The sequence below is a fragment of the Oxyura jamaicensis genome, chromosome 1 (genome assembly GCF_011077185.1).
Source record: "Oxyura jamaicensis isolate SHBP4307 breed ruddy duck chromosome 1, BPBGC_Ojam_1.0, whole genome shotgun sequence".
Lineage (NCBI taxonomy): Eukaryota > Metazoa > Chordata > Aves > Anseriformes > Anatidae > Oxyura > Oxyura jamaicensis.
Window position 1 is genome coordinate 113508607 of NC_048893.1, and position 17399 is coordinate 113526005.

Consider the following 17399-nt stretch of genomic DNA (forward strand, 5'->3'; position numbering starts at 1 on the left):
TTACCGGAACAAAAAGAAGAGAAGCTATACGTTTGGGAAGAGAAGCGATCGCTGCCGGTAGCTTCTTGTTACCGAACAATTTCCGAGTGCACGGAGAGCTCTGCTCTTCTTTGTGTCAGGCATGGTGTGAAGTGTCCGCTGCAGCTCCCCGAATGCAGCTGCACTCCTTCAAGCTGCAAAATGCAAAAAGACGGTCACAAGAGCACATGTATTTCTGTATGTGTGTACTGGGGATCTTGCAAGCACTATGGCATGCCTACACATGCAAATCCCAGGTAATGTCCACAATATGCAGGTGTGTAGGCAATGAGAGCTCCTCCACACAGTCCCAATTCACATTATATCTGGTATCATTTTAGAAGGAGCAAACTCTTCTGGGGATGCTCTTAGGCAAGTCTGAAACTGGACTGTTTTTACCTGGCTCCTCATAAGCCAAATGAAATGTGGTGTGAACTGCAAGGATGGCCGCAGGCAGACGAGGGACACAGCCACCACAGGGGTAGGAGTTGTGGGAAGCTCACACAACCCCCTGAGGAGCCCACCTCAGCACCGTGTCACGGATCAAAGCCAGGTGCTGCAAGCAGCTCTGCACACCTCCAGGGGCAGCAAGGCAAGGGACCTGCAAGCAGGGCAGGCTGGGGGGCCTTTCCTCAGCACCCCACTGCCGTCACCCCAGGTATTTTTATCAGAGGAGGCATCTCGCATAATGCTAGTGCCACTTTCTGGCACAGAAGAGGCCCTGGGGCTTTCGGCCATTCCCTCTCCCCCCAGAAAAAACAAGCAAACAAAAAAACATGCAGCTTGGGCAGTTCCTTGCCAGTGCTGCTTGTGCCAGTGCCCCTGGCCGGAGTAAAGCCAGCCCAGCTGCAGGGACAGGAGCGAGAAGCATCTGCTCAGACACCCTCCCCTCTGTGCTCCGCTTGCTGCTGCTGCCGTCAGAGGCTTCGCTGCCTTTATCGCTCACGCTGGGCCTGCTTCCAAGCAGCAGGTCTCAGCCACACATTTGTAGCGCGGCAGGAGTCCCTCGCCTTGTGCTGCAGACCTTCCTAAGCTCTCCTGGGCCGATTAAGTCTCCTCTTACAAACTTTCGTGGTTATTTACGCTGCAGGGGCAAGGGGCGCTGGGCTTGAAATGCTGCAGGCAGCTCAGCCGCATGTTGAGCTGCCCTGAGGTTTCCTCCGAGGCACAGGGGATCAGCATCAGCAGCCAGAGGTGCAGCAAAGCCAACTTACACCCATCAAGCCCCGGCCCCAGGAGCAGCTTTCCGGGTCTAAAAGCTCCCACCCTGCTGTGGCAGCAGCTTGGCTCAGCTCAGAAGCTGCCTGGCACCCCCACAAGAAAAGTCTCTTTTGCATTCACTGCATCCCTTGTGCCAGACCAATTAGGCCCTGCTGGGAGCATCGTCAGCAGGACAGACACTGCCTCATGGCCCCTGTGGGGACCCACACCCACCGGCTGTCCCCTTAGCACCCTGGTGCTTTGCTTCCCGCATGGACCGGCCTGAAGACCCTTCCCCTTTTTCCTGTTTCATTTCCTTCACCGTGGTGTCACCTTGTAGATATTTCACCTTAATTATATTTGTTCTGGTACATGCTAAGAGTATTCCTGGCCTGAGCCTATAGTGAATGCACAGATCCAGCCTCCCAACACAATGACATGGAGATGACTGTCCTTGGTCTTTCAGTTCCTGGAAACCCAAAGGCTGAGCAAAAGGAAGAAGCTCTCCAGAAGACTTACCCTTGTGCTATACCAAAGGCCCCAAAGAGCCCCAAAAGATCTCTAAAAATGCCAGGGACAGTGGCAATAAGTCTGCTGCAGTACACTAGCAAGTACTGAGGAGCTGGTTGTGTTGAACTGCTATCAGACATGCGATGGCTAAGTCAAAGTATCCTCGAAATTTAGTGTTTCCCTCCTTGGGGATCTCCCAAAGCTGCCTGGGCATGGCCCTGGACAGCCTGCTCTGGGTGGCCCTACTCGAGAGGGCTTGGAGCAGGTGGCCTCTGGGGGTCCCTGCCAGCCTCAACACTTCTGTGATGCTGTGAAATTGACTCTGGACACCCCAGACTGCTCAGGACAAAAAGGTGCAGAGTCAATTACTGGGCCTTTTTTTCCTACTTTTTCAATTTTCTGTTTTGTGCTAATACAGGATGACTCTTACACTTTACTTGACACTGGTGGCAATACAGCAACAGAAGAAAAAAGCCATTTACATCTCTGCAGAGAGCTTCAAAAACCTCACCTGCTTTTCTAACACCCGCCACATTCCTCTGCCTTAGTTCAAAGCGACACCCAAGTGGCATGAAAGCCACTTGAGTAGCTCAGTCGGACCTGACTTTCTCCATTCAGCGGGGAAGCAAGCAGGTTGTGTTATATCCTGCCCTCCCCCAGCCCTTGTCGAGGCCCTCACCAGCCCTGCCCTCTCCTGACTGCAGCCAAACAGCACGGAAAATGAAAAGCACACCTTCAAAAAGATTGAGCACCTGGCACCAGAAGTGCTTTAACTGCAGTCGCGCCCACAGTAAAAATTATAGTCCTATGAATTATATGCGGGACTATAATTTGGTCAAGGTCTTTTTAAGGTTTCTGGCCCAGCAAGTTACAGGTTGTAAAGGTCACCGTAAAGCACTGGAGAAGTTAAAATCTGTACGACCTCAAGAGTTTTCTGATGACTTTTATCAACTGCAGCTTTTAACTTGTATATTGGAGAAGGAATTGGCAGTTGCAGAAGTTCTTGCAGGAAAACGACGTCCAGAATAATACAGGCATGTCCAGATGCAGCTGCCCAGGGGATGCTGTGACTGGAAGGGAAGGGGCAGCAGTTCTTTGCATAGCCCTTACCTTGTGGTGTGCAAATGCACTGGGCAAGGTTAAGAGAGGAAACAGAGGTCCTTTGTTCCCCGGTAAAACTCCCTTCTCCTCACCGCCAGCATCCCTCCGGACGGGAAGCAGTAGAAGAGATGAATCACCCAGCATTTGCACGGCTTGTAAAATCTTATCAATTCTGACGTCCAGTTCTGCTAATCACGGCATATCAGAAGTGCAAATGTTAACCCAAAGGAGCTGGCACAACCCGATGAAATGTTATCATCCGAAAGTTCACTTGTGGCCGTACCACCAAATGACCACCCTCTGCCATTGCTCCTCCTACCTACTTCCCACTCCTCCCAAGGGTCAGCAGGCCACCACACACCATTTTCCCTTAGGAACAGGACAGCTGGCTGCCCTTCTCATCCGAGATCCCGCAGGCCCCTTCGGAGGACCCTGGTGCTGCCATACCTGCCACTCGGAGCCTCTGGGGAAATCCAGAGGTCTGCCTTCAGGCTGGTTCTTAGTCTCTTCTCCTGAGGTTTTCCAGTTCCTTCTCAGCCAGCTCCTGCTCAAAACCTACCTAAGGACCTCCACAAACAACTGGTGGGGCAGTGTGTTGCACAGACAAATTCCTTAATTTACAGACAATATGTTTAGAGGCTCCTCATTCATTTTTCCTTTGTGTCTAACTGATCATCAGCATCAAATATGAAAAGCGAGCATTTCCCAGGGGTGTCAGTGAACTGACGTAATTTCAGCAGCTTTGTGCGCAGTACATAGAACTCAGAGGAGTAAAGTTCATTTTCAATTGTGCAGCTGATATTGTGAAGTAAACAGGGGTTATCTTCTACAGATTTCTAAGAGTTTTTTAATCTTTTGAGATGGTTTAGCGTAAGAGTCAAATTCTTCCTTCAGCTGTATCGCTGGAAGTCTGGAGCAACTCTGATAATCTTCTCAATCCAACACCAAACTCACATTTTCTTCTTCGACTGAAACTGTGAGATTGTGCAACGGAGGAAATGACATGAATGGAGTGCCTCCGGACTTTGAGCAGGGCTACTGAAACTAGTGCTTTCGCTGTCCGAACTGCCTTGTCTCCTGCAAGCTGGTTATGTGGCTGATGAGTTACTATACGGAATAACCCCAAACTTTTCAACAGGATCCAGAAAAAGCATCCAACAGATGAAAAGAGAGGAAACAAACAAACAAACAAACAAAACAACTTTAAAGCCAGCATTTCCAAAGCCTACACTGAACTCTGGTTTTAAAGCTTCCTAGTGGCCCATAGTTTCAGGCTCAAACTTCACAGAAAATTAAAGCCAAAGATTTATGATACATATTTTAAACAGTCTTTAGCTATAGCAGGACAAAGTAGTGTCATACTGTGTTCTATATATCACCCGTGTTCATCTCGGAAACGTTTCACGGACGGGGTGACTCCTTCTCATTTATCAGTCGTGCATAATGCAACCCTTAGACCAGAAAAAGGACTTTCTCAAGGTAGGTGATGGTGAGATTCTGAAGAAGCAGTCCCGGCGAGCTGCACCTGAAAAGCAAGGCATCTGGGAGACAGTCAAACCCTTATCGATGGATCTGAGCAGCCTGCTGGACAGTGTCCGGACTCACCTGTTTTAACGTGGCTGTTAAGTGCTGAGCAAACCCAAGGTTTTCGGTGGACACACAATTAAAATAAACAGCCCTGAGTGTTTTGCTTCCTGATTTCATATGGAAATGAGGTGCAATTGCATTGCTTGTCCCTCTTCGTAACATTTGCATGTGTCAGTCAGCAACCAGCAAACCTGACAGAGGGAGAAGACTTCCCAAAGAAGCTCCATGAGCAGCTAGGGTATCAGCAGCAAAGACCTAAATAAAAACTTTGTGGGGGCGAAGCTGGCAGAGCAGTGTATGCCCTCCTTGCCAGCAGCTAGCCTGCCCACTGCCATAGGTTACTAACCTGGCCACAAGTGTCCACGTCACCCTCAAGTGCACTCCACGCAGTCCCTTGGGTGGACGTGGTTTCATAGGGGAAAGGGCTGGAAAGGACAGGAAGGTTCTCAAGAAGCATCTCAGAGCCGTAGAACATGAGGTTTCACCAGTTCTTCTGCTCACAGAACTACTTTTCTCCTTTTATGTTTTTTACTGGATTCCAGAAGTTTCATGAAAGACTTTCGTGAGCAGATAGCCATTAAATGAACAGCGGATGCCCTTTACTGTTTCTTAAAATTGAACACTTTCATGAGTTGGTATTCCAGGAAATTATAGGTTATCACTCTGATCCCTTTAGGATTAAGCTCTATGAGGTACAGCTAGGATGGCAAGATAAGAAAACAAATCCAAAGAAAGCGTGCTTTAAAGAAGATTTAAAGCCTTGCAAAAATTGGCACCCGGTAAGTTCAATGTAGTCTCGAATCAGACACAGTGGAACCCCATGCAATCCTTTCGTGCATGTGAGATTTGTATCTCGTCCTTCATATGAAATAGTCCCAAATCAGACTGCTACCATCTGTAGCATTTCAGACAATTATTCCAAGTGATTCGAAGCCGATACATGGCATTTCTAACTGCAAAAATTCATCATTCTGCAAAAAGCCTAATGGGAAATGCTCTCGTGCCTATACCTTAACCTACACTTTTTACAATGGTCTTCCTGTAAAGCTGTGTGCCAATCACAGTATTTAAATCCTATGTATTTCTGTGCAGCTGGATTAAAAGAAGTTCACGCTGAGTTTTGTTAGCACGTTGGATGCACAGCTGAGGCACCACGGCTTTAGTATGAAAAAAGTTGCCACCACAGCATCGCATTTCTCATTTGCTATTCCCTCGAACAGCATCACCTATCTGGCTGTCGTCACAGAAATGGACACTATATTTTTTGAAAATAAATGTGTAAATTCCACCAATACAAAGCAGGCAATTCTCTGCATGCACCAGTGGGGTAACCAAGTTATACAAAGGGGCTCTAACAGGCGACACAGTGTTGAGGCAATGCAATGCTGTTCCTGACAGACAGCCAGTTTATTTGGCCTCTTCAGTGCACATCGAGGTACCACGAACAACAGTAGTTCATTCCTTTTTTTTTTTTTTTCAGGCCTTTTGAAAAAACAATGGCTCAATTTCTACAACGCTTGGCAGCCACAATGTGGGTTGACTTGCAGGTCCAGTGGATTGGTGTGCATTTTGAAAACAGACTCCATTACACGCCATAGAATGTGTTTTCTTTTATTAAAATGGAACGAGAGAGGAGAAATAACAACAGTAACACTGGAACTTGGGATGCATTCTGACACGGGAGTTAGGAAAAGCAACAAAGTTTTCCTCCAGTACAATAATTCTTAAGGGTGGACCAAAAGGATTATTTACCACTGCAATAAACAAGGTATTATCCGTGTACGAGATGACTACTCTATTCCCTATGTGTGATAAACAGACAACATAACCTGTATCACTTTGGAAACCCATTACCAACACAATTCTGCTCAAAAAGACTAAGTCTTTCCCATCTCTACCAGATCACCTAACATTATATTTGGACAGGTAAAGTCCAACACATTTTCCTCAGTATTATTTTCCTTGGGTTAGCTAATTGCAGAAAGGGATTTTGTCAGAGGAACTTAGGCTGAGGTTTTTTCAGTCAAGACTCATTTCCAATAGCTCTTGCAGCATAGGAACACAGGAAAGACATAAGCAGTTGGTGTCATAGAGCTTTTCTATGCTTCATACTCAAGTATTTTAAGATCTTCAAGTAGTTCTTTTGCAAGTGCTTGCAGATCCGCATTGCGGCTCTTTGTCAGTGCGATGATACGCTGAAATGGCAAAGTATCACGCATCTCAGAGGCTGACTTGGCTAATACTTCTGGCTCCAGAATCACGGACTGGAGGAGCCGCAGAACATGCAGGCAAACTTCTGTATCCGGGTCTAAACATGGGGGAGGAAAAAAAATCCAGTGTTTATTAGAAGCAAGCCCAAAAAAAGTAGCATTAAAGTTCGATGCTGCCATTTCTCATGACCCACCATGTAGGCGGGGGAGAGCTGAAGGGCTGTAACGCACGGCTGCCACTTGGTGCTGGCTAGTGGGCTCCAGAAGGAACCTGTAAAAAAAAAACACCTAAGCCCTCCTCAGCAGCTTTCGGAGGGACAGACAACCAGAAACCTTTCTCTTGCCTTTCAGATTTTGAAAAGGTTATAAATGAGGGGATTTATCAACTTGAATTTATTCAGTCGGGAACCAAGATGTACTGTTGGATGCAGTCCAATTCAAACGCACAACAAGCTATATCCCATTGCTACTCAGACTTAAGAAACAAACAGGCCGACTAATCAAATCAGCAGTAAATCACCACGCTTTCCTTTAATTTCTTTTTACATAAGCCTTCAGGTTCCTTCGAAGCTCAATAAAATATTAGTCTTTACAAAACTTTCTTGGTAATGATGTATCAACCTTTCAGGTGTTTAATTCAGTCTACTCAAAATTGAAATGGGTACTGAAGCTAAGCGCTGTTGCTTGGGCTGAGGCAAGTCCTTTTATTTGCCGGCTGATTTAATAACTACACCAATGGCCTGAAAAAAGAGTAAGGAGAATTATTCATTAAAGCATAAGGGGACATGCTGAAAGCACCCAAGGGAGAAAATGGAGTAAGATGGACAGCGAAAATGACTATGGCTTTGAGCATGAAACTATCTGTTCAGATGGGAATTTTTAAGCAATTCCCATTGGCACAAAGCTGAGGTACAGCATTAAAGAATGTGACATCGGATCTACTCCCACAAGCCAGCCATTAACTCTCTTCCTCCATTTTCCATCAGTAAATGAGACATGGAGATCTCTCCTACCGTATCTTCTTCCCTATTTAAGGTGTAAACCTCTTAAGAAGTCTTTCTCCTGAGAGATGCAGAGCGTGGCATAATCGGAGGACACGGGAACTGCCCCAAACCAATCAATAACATGCGTTTGCTGAGTTTCTGTGCAACAAGAATCTTAGTCATTGGACATACCGGACAACTTCAGTCATTCAACTCAGTATGTAAAAACAAGAGAAACAGTGATTAGTGCTGCACATCCCACAGAAGAGACCGTGCCCATAGCACAGCTGCTGCTACCGCTGGCTCCTGGGCTGAGGGGCCTACAGAATTCCTTTCCATCATCAGCTCCAACAGGAGCCGAAGGAGAAGTGGAGCTTTGTGAAGCGATAAGGAGTCATAACTTCTCACGGAGAAATGCTGCAGCTCAGCCTCACAGACAGCAAGACTTTAAGCCCGGTTTCTTGGGCAGCAACACTTCAGGAAACCCTTTTGAAAAAAACTGCATGCAAGTTTTTGGTTTTCTGATTTATGCTGACATCATGAAAACATGACTAAAAGCCTTGAGTTCTCCCTTCCATTTCTTCCATTTTTATCTTCATGCCTGCTAGTCTTTTTTGAACATTCTTATATTTTTTTCCAGGTATAATGTTCAAAGTCTGCCCTTTTCATCTCCACCCTTTCTGTGTACTTAGTATTCCTCCCTGGAAATAGCAGTAATAAGACACAGCCCAAACAGTCAAGAAGAAAGAAGCTTTTCAAAGTGAAATCTATGTAGCTCATTACAATCCTCCTCTGTGTGAGACTTCCCTCCACGAAATAAAGACATTAATACTTCTAGTGACTTGCAGTGCTGCTGGGAAGCTTCATGTTTGTAAGACGTCGTAAATCTCTGGATGAAAAGTGCTCCATTATTAATGCTGTTACAGGCATCTACATTAGTATTATCTGCAAGTGTTTAAAGGCTGTAGAAATTAAAGAATTGATCAAGGAAGATGTGTTAGCAGGGGAGGTAATGAGATTAGTATCTGTAGGAGATCAGGAAATGACTTCCAGCTTGACTAGTAAGAATGTTTTCCAGTAAGAGCAAAGAGATTCTAGGAAGAATCTCCAACAGCAGCCAGGGAAGCCCAACAGCTTGAGTCACTCAAATGAAGAACAGATTAGGCACTCAGGCACACAGCAAAGGAAGGAAATGGTCCTGCACCAGAGGATGACATAATATGCATTTAACCTCTCATTTCCATTGTTGAGTATGTGTTCCGAGATGCTCTGAATTAAATAAATACATATGCCTTGAAATATGCTCCCTTAAAATTACATATGGTTTTGAGAAGAGTACTTACTACAGATAACCACATTCCCTAAGAGGATTTTTAAAAATAACCCTAGAAGTCTTTCTCTTCCCTCTCCAATATCATTAGGGATTTTTTCTAAAAGACCCATCTAGAGAATGCTCACAAGAAATGTAAGGAATCTGCATTATTCAGCATTATGTGTATTTCAATAGCTTCCAGATTTAGTCATTTCTACACTAGCTGAGTAACATTTTGTTTGTACAAGATTAAAAAAAAAAATAAAAAGCTTCAGCTGCAACCAAATCACTGCATCACAACCTCCCAACAACTAGCACACGCATCTCCTGCACTGAAACTCCAAAACCACGATGATTATTTCTGGGGAAGAGGGCAGGAAATCAAGCTGCTTGCCTCAGTCGGGGATCACACGTGGAGCGTAAGCCAGCCACCCTCACCAAACGCTGATGTCATTTTAACAAGGTATTGAAGCTGCTGGAGTTTGCTGACGTTCTGTGAGCTGCCAGCACTACCGTTTGATGTCACTGGCTTTCAGTCACTGACAAAAGCAACTGATAACGTGGACAGGTTTTAGTCACATCTGTCATTAGCACCGTGCTCTCAGATGAACGGTTCCCTGCAGCGGGATTTAAGTAATTGCATTACATCAATGCTAAACAGCTTATCTACAATTGGCTCTGAGCTGTGTGAACTCGATTTACACGTGCCCGTACCGTTCCCTGGCCACCCGAACAAAAGATTTATTACCAGCAGGCAGTTTACAGCTATGCCTATGTATGACAGCAATATTTCAACAGCTCCCCACCACTGCTGCTAGTGTAATTCAGTTCAATCACTGTCTGATTCTAGCACAAAGGGACAACCTCTCCCTTTCCTTTTTACGGACCTGTCAGGCTGCCTATGTTCACAGCGGGTCTAACAGCGATACAGGGCCACAGCTTGCCCCGTGTAAGATCTTACATTGCTAGCACTGGTGGAGCTGAGCTAATATCTGCAGCAATGCAGAGTTTTCAGGACACTTTCATAATGCTGATAGGTCTGAGGAGCCAAGAGGTGTTGCAAGAAAGGCACTTTGTGGGGAAGGAGTAGGGAAAACACTGTGGCAGAAATAAGAATGAGTTTTGCTTGCTGTTGCAATTCTTACAGATACAAATGTACTTTCTCTTTCCAACATGCTTTCCCCAGCTCCTGTATAGCAGCTGGGCTTGCTTCACTCTCCTCCCTGGCCAAGAAACTACTCTCGCTATCAGTCAAGCAGTTCAGCTAACCAGAATCCCCCACTCTCCTACAGATCCATGCCTGTCATGCTTTTATCAAGGAAGTCCTTGAGAGAGATTCCCCGAGTGCAGACCGAAGCAGCAAACACAGTCCCTATATGCCTGACAGCTGTGTAAGGTGCTGAGAGTGAAAAGGAACTTGCAGTGATGCTGCTCTGCAGCTGGCAGATCCTGGGTGAGCTATTAGGTGCGCTCCCCAGCTTCCATCAATCCTACCTCGGACTTCTAAGGATCCCCAGGGTAGCTACTGAACAACTCGTGCTTTACAATGACAGATGCATTTACCAGAGCTAAGGTTCCTTCCATAAATCCACAAGAGTTTCTCCTCAGGAGAACATCAGCTTGCATGAGTCTGCTGTTAAGTAGGACGAGGACCTGGTCAAGAAACTCCTGCTCAGACGGTGAGGACAGCACTTGGGGCTCAGCTGGAGCTCCATCTAGACAAACATCATTTGCAGCAGCTGCTTAGAGAAGAGCGTGGAAAAAGGGAAGCACTCCGTGAGGCCTCCTCTTCCAGCCTCTCATCTAACAGTGGTTCAAGGACTTTCTGCGTCAGAGCTGATGTATTTGTATTCAAGAAAATGGATGTGGTCTTTAAGGGCAAGAAGGGCAAGCCTCGTCTTCAGCCTAGTTTCACAGCCCAAAGACTATGAAACTATTGAGAGCCTGACAGACTGGTAACTGAGGTTTTGATTTACAAACCAAAATTTGTTTTAATACTGACACTGATTTATAAACAGTGGGGCTCTGTTTGTCCAGATGTCTTTTAAATAACACGCTGCCATGCAAATAACCTGACTTTCAAAAACTCTGACAGCCACAAGCAATTCAAACAGAAAAGAAAGGCATTAGAAACCTTCAGGGTTAGTCATGAAAAGCAAATATTGAAGGTTCCAGGCAGCATTAGCAAAACGAGAATGCGCTTCCTATAGACATTTATAACGGAGCCCATCATTTGCAAGGAATTTGGATAAACATGGTTAGATTTTCGTATGGAACTGTTGTGGAGGAAACTGAAGGGAGAGGTGTAAAATTAGCCCTACGTCTCTTGTCTTCTGTTTAATGAAGTACTTGGAGCAATTTCCCACCAATGGATGGGAAATGTCACTGACATACTGCCTCTGAATTCCACCTTTCTCATGTATCCAACAAGAACATTTTTTTTAACTGCAATAAAAGAAAAAAAGGGGAAAAATAAAACAGAGGTATGGGTTATTTAAAAAACAAAGCAGAGAAGAGCCCAGACCAAATCTTTCCCGCACACATTTGTTTGAAGGTGTTCTGTATGATCAAAAATAAAAACAAACAAACAAACAAACAAAAACCGTATTTACTATTAATACCTGAGCTGACTGCATTTTCTTACTCTTCAAAAGATCGTTGGAAAAGTCCCAGTCTACCTCTTGCGGAACTACAGATTGAAAGTCTTATTGCATCCATAGAAGTAAAGCACTGGAAAAAAATAATACTGAAAAATCTCAAGTGGATTTCTACACAAAATTATACATCTTTTTCTACTGCTGAGGACGGGGCTTCCTTAAATCTGAAAGTTACATAAAACCTTTAGCCAGGATAGCAGCAACACAGGGATGGCAGATGGAGATGGAGGAAACTAAAGCTGCCTATTTTCTCCAAGACAGTAACAGCTGCTCCGCACACAAATGGTGCTGCACAAGAAGAGAACTCTCCTAATCCCACAAGCTGCTCCGCAGACAGCAATCTGAGTCATCCTTCACATGTTTCATACTGGTGCCAGGCTGGGAAGGTATAGGTAGGTACAGGCGACACCTATGCCACACCAATACCTGTACCACAGCTACATAGCTATCAGACTATTTTCTTCAGTGACCACTGTTGCGTATTAAAGGATGCTCACCTTCCAGGCAGTACATAAAGGGGAGAGGAGGAGAATAACCTATGTCGCAAAGCGCTAAGGCTACGGAGAGCTGCATTACCTTCAAAAAGTGTGTCAAACATTTGCTTTTCTCCTATTTTCAGTATAGCCTCCAGCAGAAGGAGCTATGAAGAATTCTTTCTCGTGAATGTTAAGACAGACTGGCTCGTCCAAATTTTCTAAAGGCAGCAGGACAGACGTACTCAGTTTGTTGTTAACATTCTTACTCCAGCAGGAATCTCAATCAGGTTTACCTCCTTTCTCTTACGAACCATGTCTTCAGTGTCAAGGCATATTTCAAAAAGCCTACTAGACAACCTAAATCAAACCCCTCTTTGCTGTAGGTACAGCAAGGGGGAATAAAGAGAGTCAAGTTATTTACTATTTGCTCTCTTCTTCACAGAATGGGAATGACATTCTTCCTCAGGAGACGAGAGGATTCGGAAGGGACTGAAAATTCTGAAAAAGAATTGAGGGATTTAATAGCGATGTACAAGCAACTGGGAGAAAAATGGCCTTGATGTATATAGTATGAGGTCACAGGCACTTGTAGCTTGGTGACAGCAAAGCAAACAGGATGACTCTCTGAAAATAAAAAAGTCAGAGGATGATTTCTAGGGCCTCTCTTAGTGGGAATGCTGATAAAAGCTTAGAGAACTGTGGAAAGCTGAATCATCTCATAAGCCTTAACCAAAACACTCTTTGAAAAAGCTTCCTGCAGGAAGGCAGCATATACAGGATACCCTGACAGCAGAGTGCATTGCTCTGCTCTTTTGTACAGGAAAAAACTGTGAGACCTTCTGCTGTAGCAACTCCAGATGTATCTAAGCTGAATCATGGCTAGCAGAAGCTGAAGATGCTGGCCACGGAAACAGCTGAGGAGCACATGTGGGAGGGAGCTACTGGAAAAGTTTAGAAATGGATTAAATGTAGAGAAAAGGACAGAGATCTCATAAAGGGTGACTGGAACAAGATTGGGTCTTGGACCTGACCTCTCATCTGATATACAAACTAGTCAGCCATCTCCCTTGACAGTAAGCAGACTTCCTCTGAAGTCAAAAATCTGAACCAGCAGATGTAGTTTATCTGAGAATCTTACTCATTTGCTATAGCTGGAGAAAATTATTATCAAAAAGTAAGGGAATTAGCCATGCCCATCTTTTCCTTCCACCGCCCAGCCATAGGTGATTAACACTTTCAAAACACAGAGTAGCTTTTCAATTTCTTATTGCCATTAACTGCTGCAAATTATTTATAACTGTGCCCCGTTTCATCCTGTTATATGACCTGGGAGCCTTCTTCAAACAGTAGACTGCATCAAACAAGATTAGCTTCCTTGTCTTATCACAACACTTAGAAGGGTACATTTGGGAACTCACATTTAGACAAGGTTTTTCAGGTTTTGGTTTGGTTGTTTGTTTTACTAGAGCAACAGCTTACGTATATGTTAGCCAAACACAAAGTAAAAGGAAATCTGAACTAACATATGTTAAATTTCTGCGAACAGCAGAATAAAGGATGATATACTCAGTTCTCTCTGAGAACATGATTCTGCTAAAACTACATTAAAAACTATGAAACAGGTGTTTTTCAACAGTGTTACGAGGATTACTGGATTTTCTGAGGTCACAGAAGAGTGAGCCTATGGCAGTGCAAAGCAGTAAGTTGTTAAGTGAAAAGGACGAGCACCTACATTTTCTTTAAAATAGCTGAGGGAAACGTGAGAAATAAAAGCAGCTTCCAGTTTACCAGCCCAAGTCAAAGCTGTTCAAAAACTTCAATATTAAATTAGGTCCTTGAAAAAGCGGATGCAACCTCTGCCACTTCAGCTACCTTTTGTATTTCCTTCTTGCATTGCACAGCAGTACGGAGCACTGAGATGACTAACCTCCCCGATCCTATGAACTGCACACCAAAATCTTCTCATGGGCAAGCCACAGAAACTTCAGAAACCCAAGAAGGGGCAAACTCCAGGAGCAGTTCACAGGCAGGGCAGTGTCACGACTCTGTCCTTACTGCTGTCCTTACTGTCCCTGACAAGCTGTGCACGCAGCTGCCAGCCAAATTCCAACGCATGCTACCAACGTCAATCTCTGCTGGCTCCTACGCAGGGATTTGAAGCCTCTGAAAGAGCAGAGCCTTGATGTCAGTCTTGTGGCTGACAGTGGCAACAGAAGTCCTTGAAGTCCTGCACTGACCAAAGGCAAAGCTGGTAATAGTACTCAAGCCAGGCAAGCTCAAATCCTATTAGAGTAAAATGCCAGCCTTCAGCTGAGGAAGGGGTCACTTCTGTCACAGGCTGAGTGTAGCTCCAGAGATTGGCTTATTTCCTCCAGATGTCTCAGAACACTGCTACATTTCCTTTTGTTAAATGTTAGCGATATATAATTTCACTCAGGTTTTATTTTGAAGTTGGTACATGAAAACACAGGTGGCTTTTTTTAAAGCACTTCACAAAATTTCACCATTTCCTATTTTTAATACTACCATCCATAATTTTTTTTTAATGGAGTATTACACACAGCACCAAAAATGTGGTGGGAAATGAACGTCTCCCTCTATTTGACCTTTTTGTTTACTTTTAATCTGACAGGTTACACATGAAAATTTCTATTTTGGTATTTGTAATGCCTATTCCCAAACTACAGTTCCCAAAGTCACAATTTGCAAGGTTCTCAGACCAACTTACCATTCAACAGCCACCACAGCAAAGGAATAAAACCTGGACTTTCACTGATGTACTTCAAGCCTTTCAAGTTGATGCTCACGTTGTAAAGGGACATTAGCATTAGCCTGAAATTGAAAGAAAAAAGAAGTGATGTTCTTAGATTTCTTTGCATCTTATGGTGTCTTTTGCTATTTACACCCAACACATATAGATACAGAAGCCTACTCTAATTACTTATACTTTGATAACAGAAACAAGTCTCAAATGCTATATAAGCAATGTTGTGCAAAGCCTTGTTTCTACTGTTATATCATGTATTTTGCTCATGTGGAAAAATATCCCATGTGACAGTAAGACAGTCCCATCAAACTCCACGAGGTGCATTACACAAAATGTGCAAAACCGGGATTTGGCTTTATGTGACCAGACAAGCTCTCTAAGAGAGGTTTCATAGTGATGATCCCCCCTGGCACACAACCATCTCAAACCAGCTGTCTGCCCTGACAAATAAAAAGGCCAGTAAGAAACACAAAAAATAAAGGTTGGATATCGAGTGCTAGAAACAACGTAAAAAGAAGTACGTGCTCCATGGGTTGTGGACACCTTATGGACACCGATCCTTCAGTCAGCTGAAATACAGACACACCGCTTGTGCCATCCTCTTTCAAGTATCCTCCTATTTGTCCTGCAAGCGAGAACAGATGCAATACACAGCCAACGCAGAGCAAACACCGATGTGCTCTCTCCCCCCTGTCAGGGAAGTTACTATGTCTTCAAAAGCACTTGAATAAAGGGACAAGCCCAAAAGATGGAAAAGGGAAGCACCAGTAGTGATAACTCAGCTTAGCACGCTCCCTCCTAGACCCATCTTTTCTGCTGGGGGTGAAGGGCAGAGATGGTTCACCCTGCCTGCCATCCAAGCCCTTGGGGAGCCAGGCAGGGCCACGCAATCTGCACTGTGAGGGGAGACCCTGCTGTGAAAAGAAGTGACTGCTCATCCCTCAGAATGTCGTCACGGGCTTTTCTATTTATTCTGCCTTCAGGAATCCAGATTGATTACGTTCAATTTACAAGTGGAAAGAGATCTGCCTTTTTTTCTTTTTTCCTTTAATTCAACAACACCGGAATTCAATTTGGCCGTAAGCTGTTCTCTTCTCTTAGCACAGACCAACACACGATAGCACAGGCCAAAAGGCACTCCTCTTCAACACCCTTGTTTCCAAATGACATTTGGGCAAACTCAAAGCTTTTCTCTTTTTTTCCCCTGGTCTTTTATAATGGTCACTGACGTTGAAGAAGGACAGAGCCAGTATCCTGCCTTCCAGGCACCACGGAAAGTCTTCGGTTTGGCAGCTAGAAAGCATTTACTTACTTGGGAACTGAAAAAGATCTAACACGACACCTCTGACAAACAGAAACCAAGACCGCCGTTCTTGACAGTCGCGCTGCACATCAGTGTGTAAACCACGTAATAAAAATACACATAGCAAGTCTACAGTAATTTTAACCACATTTTGAAAAGCTTCCAAAAACTGCATTTCCTAATTTATCAGCCCCCTAAATAAGGAAGTTCATTAGTCATTTTTAGGGCTGCATACAAAACAAGTTATAAATTAACCCAAAGCCTCAGTTTTTCTACAGAGTTGAAACCAGATTAGTTGGAGAAGGCTCTGCATGTGAAAAGGATGGCTCTAGCCTGCCAACCCCATCAGCCTCTCCCAAGAAGGCTTCCACTGAAGTTATCACAAGCAAGAAAAGTTTCAGCACGGTCACTAACTTGAAAAATCTGAAAACCATTAAGAAAAGTGGGGTTGACTATAGGTGCCACCTCAGCCTCAGCTACAACAGTGCTGAGGTGATACTGTAAGGCATGGGAAGCTACGGACAGAAATGACAGCTGTGCCAGTTTATGTAAAGTGCACAGGCCACCATTGCTTTGTAGCTGCCTTAGACTGTTGGACAAATACAGCAACTTGGGGCTCAAAATGCATCTTCCTTTCCAGTGCTATCCAGAACAGCTGTTCATACTCGATGCAGAGGATTTTGCTGGTATTAAGCCTTCTCCTGCAGCTTCTGCCAAGCTGCGTTCTGCTTTCATCCATCCTTCTAGCGATGTTCTCCTGCTCTGCCCTTCCTGCAGAACATCTGTGCAGTTGTGCAGTAGCTGGGAAGACAGGACATTAGTGCATTTTGTGATTTGCTACGGTTGATGTTGTGAATTTCTATTTATTTTCCAAAGATGACAGCACCTAAGTCAGGTTTCTGGACAATGAAAAGGGAAGAGGAATGAGCACAGCTCCTCCAGCGTTTACGGAACATGTCATCATACCCACCCACAGCGTGCTGCTGGGTTGCAGACAAAACAATAGCAGAGAAACAGGAATGGGCTGGAACTTTCTGCTCTGTTCTGGGGCCAGCTTGGCTGTTGCTATCTCTCCTGGCTGCGATAAACCTGCCTGCTACTGTACTGTCACCATTTCCAAGCAAGAGGGAAACAATGTTGTTCCTAATGGACTTCACACCCCATGTCCTGTTCTCAAACAAGTGATCGTGCCTTAAGTTACTATGCCATCACCAACATTTCTGACAGTACCGTCAGACAGCAGGAATGGAAGGCAACACAACTCAGTTTAGCCAG

The 17399-nt window shown here is 44.6% G+C and overlaps 1 protein-coding gene across 2 annotated transcripts in view; it reads right to left on the bottom strand.

Moving 5' to 3' along the window:
• Nucleotides 1–9: 9 nt before the first annotated feature.
• Nucleotides 10–17399, bottom strand: part of HSF2BP (heat shock transcription factor 2 binding protein) — a 37510-nt gene continuing 20120 nt past the window's right edge. The window contains exons 7-8 of one of the 2 annotated variants that reach the window (XM_035315924.1): nucleotides 14783–14886; nucleotides 10–173 (exon numbers count right to left, since the gene is read on the bottom strand). In XM_035315924.1, the coding sequence (XP_035171815.1) occupies nucleotides 169–173; nucleotides 14783–14886 (109 nt within the window). In that variant the 3' untranslated portion in view covers nucleotides 10–168. Of the gene's footprint in view, nucleotides 174–6011; nucleotides 6725–14782; nucleotides 14887–17399 lie in introns of those variants that run through there. The other variant, XM_035315923.1, reaches the window with a different exon arrangement.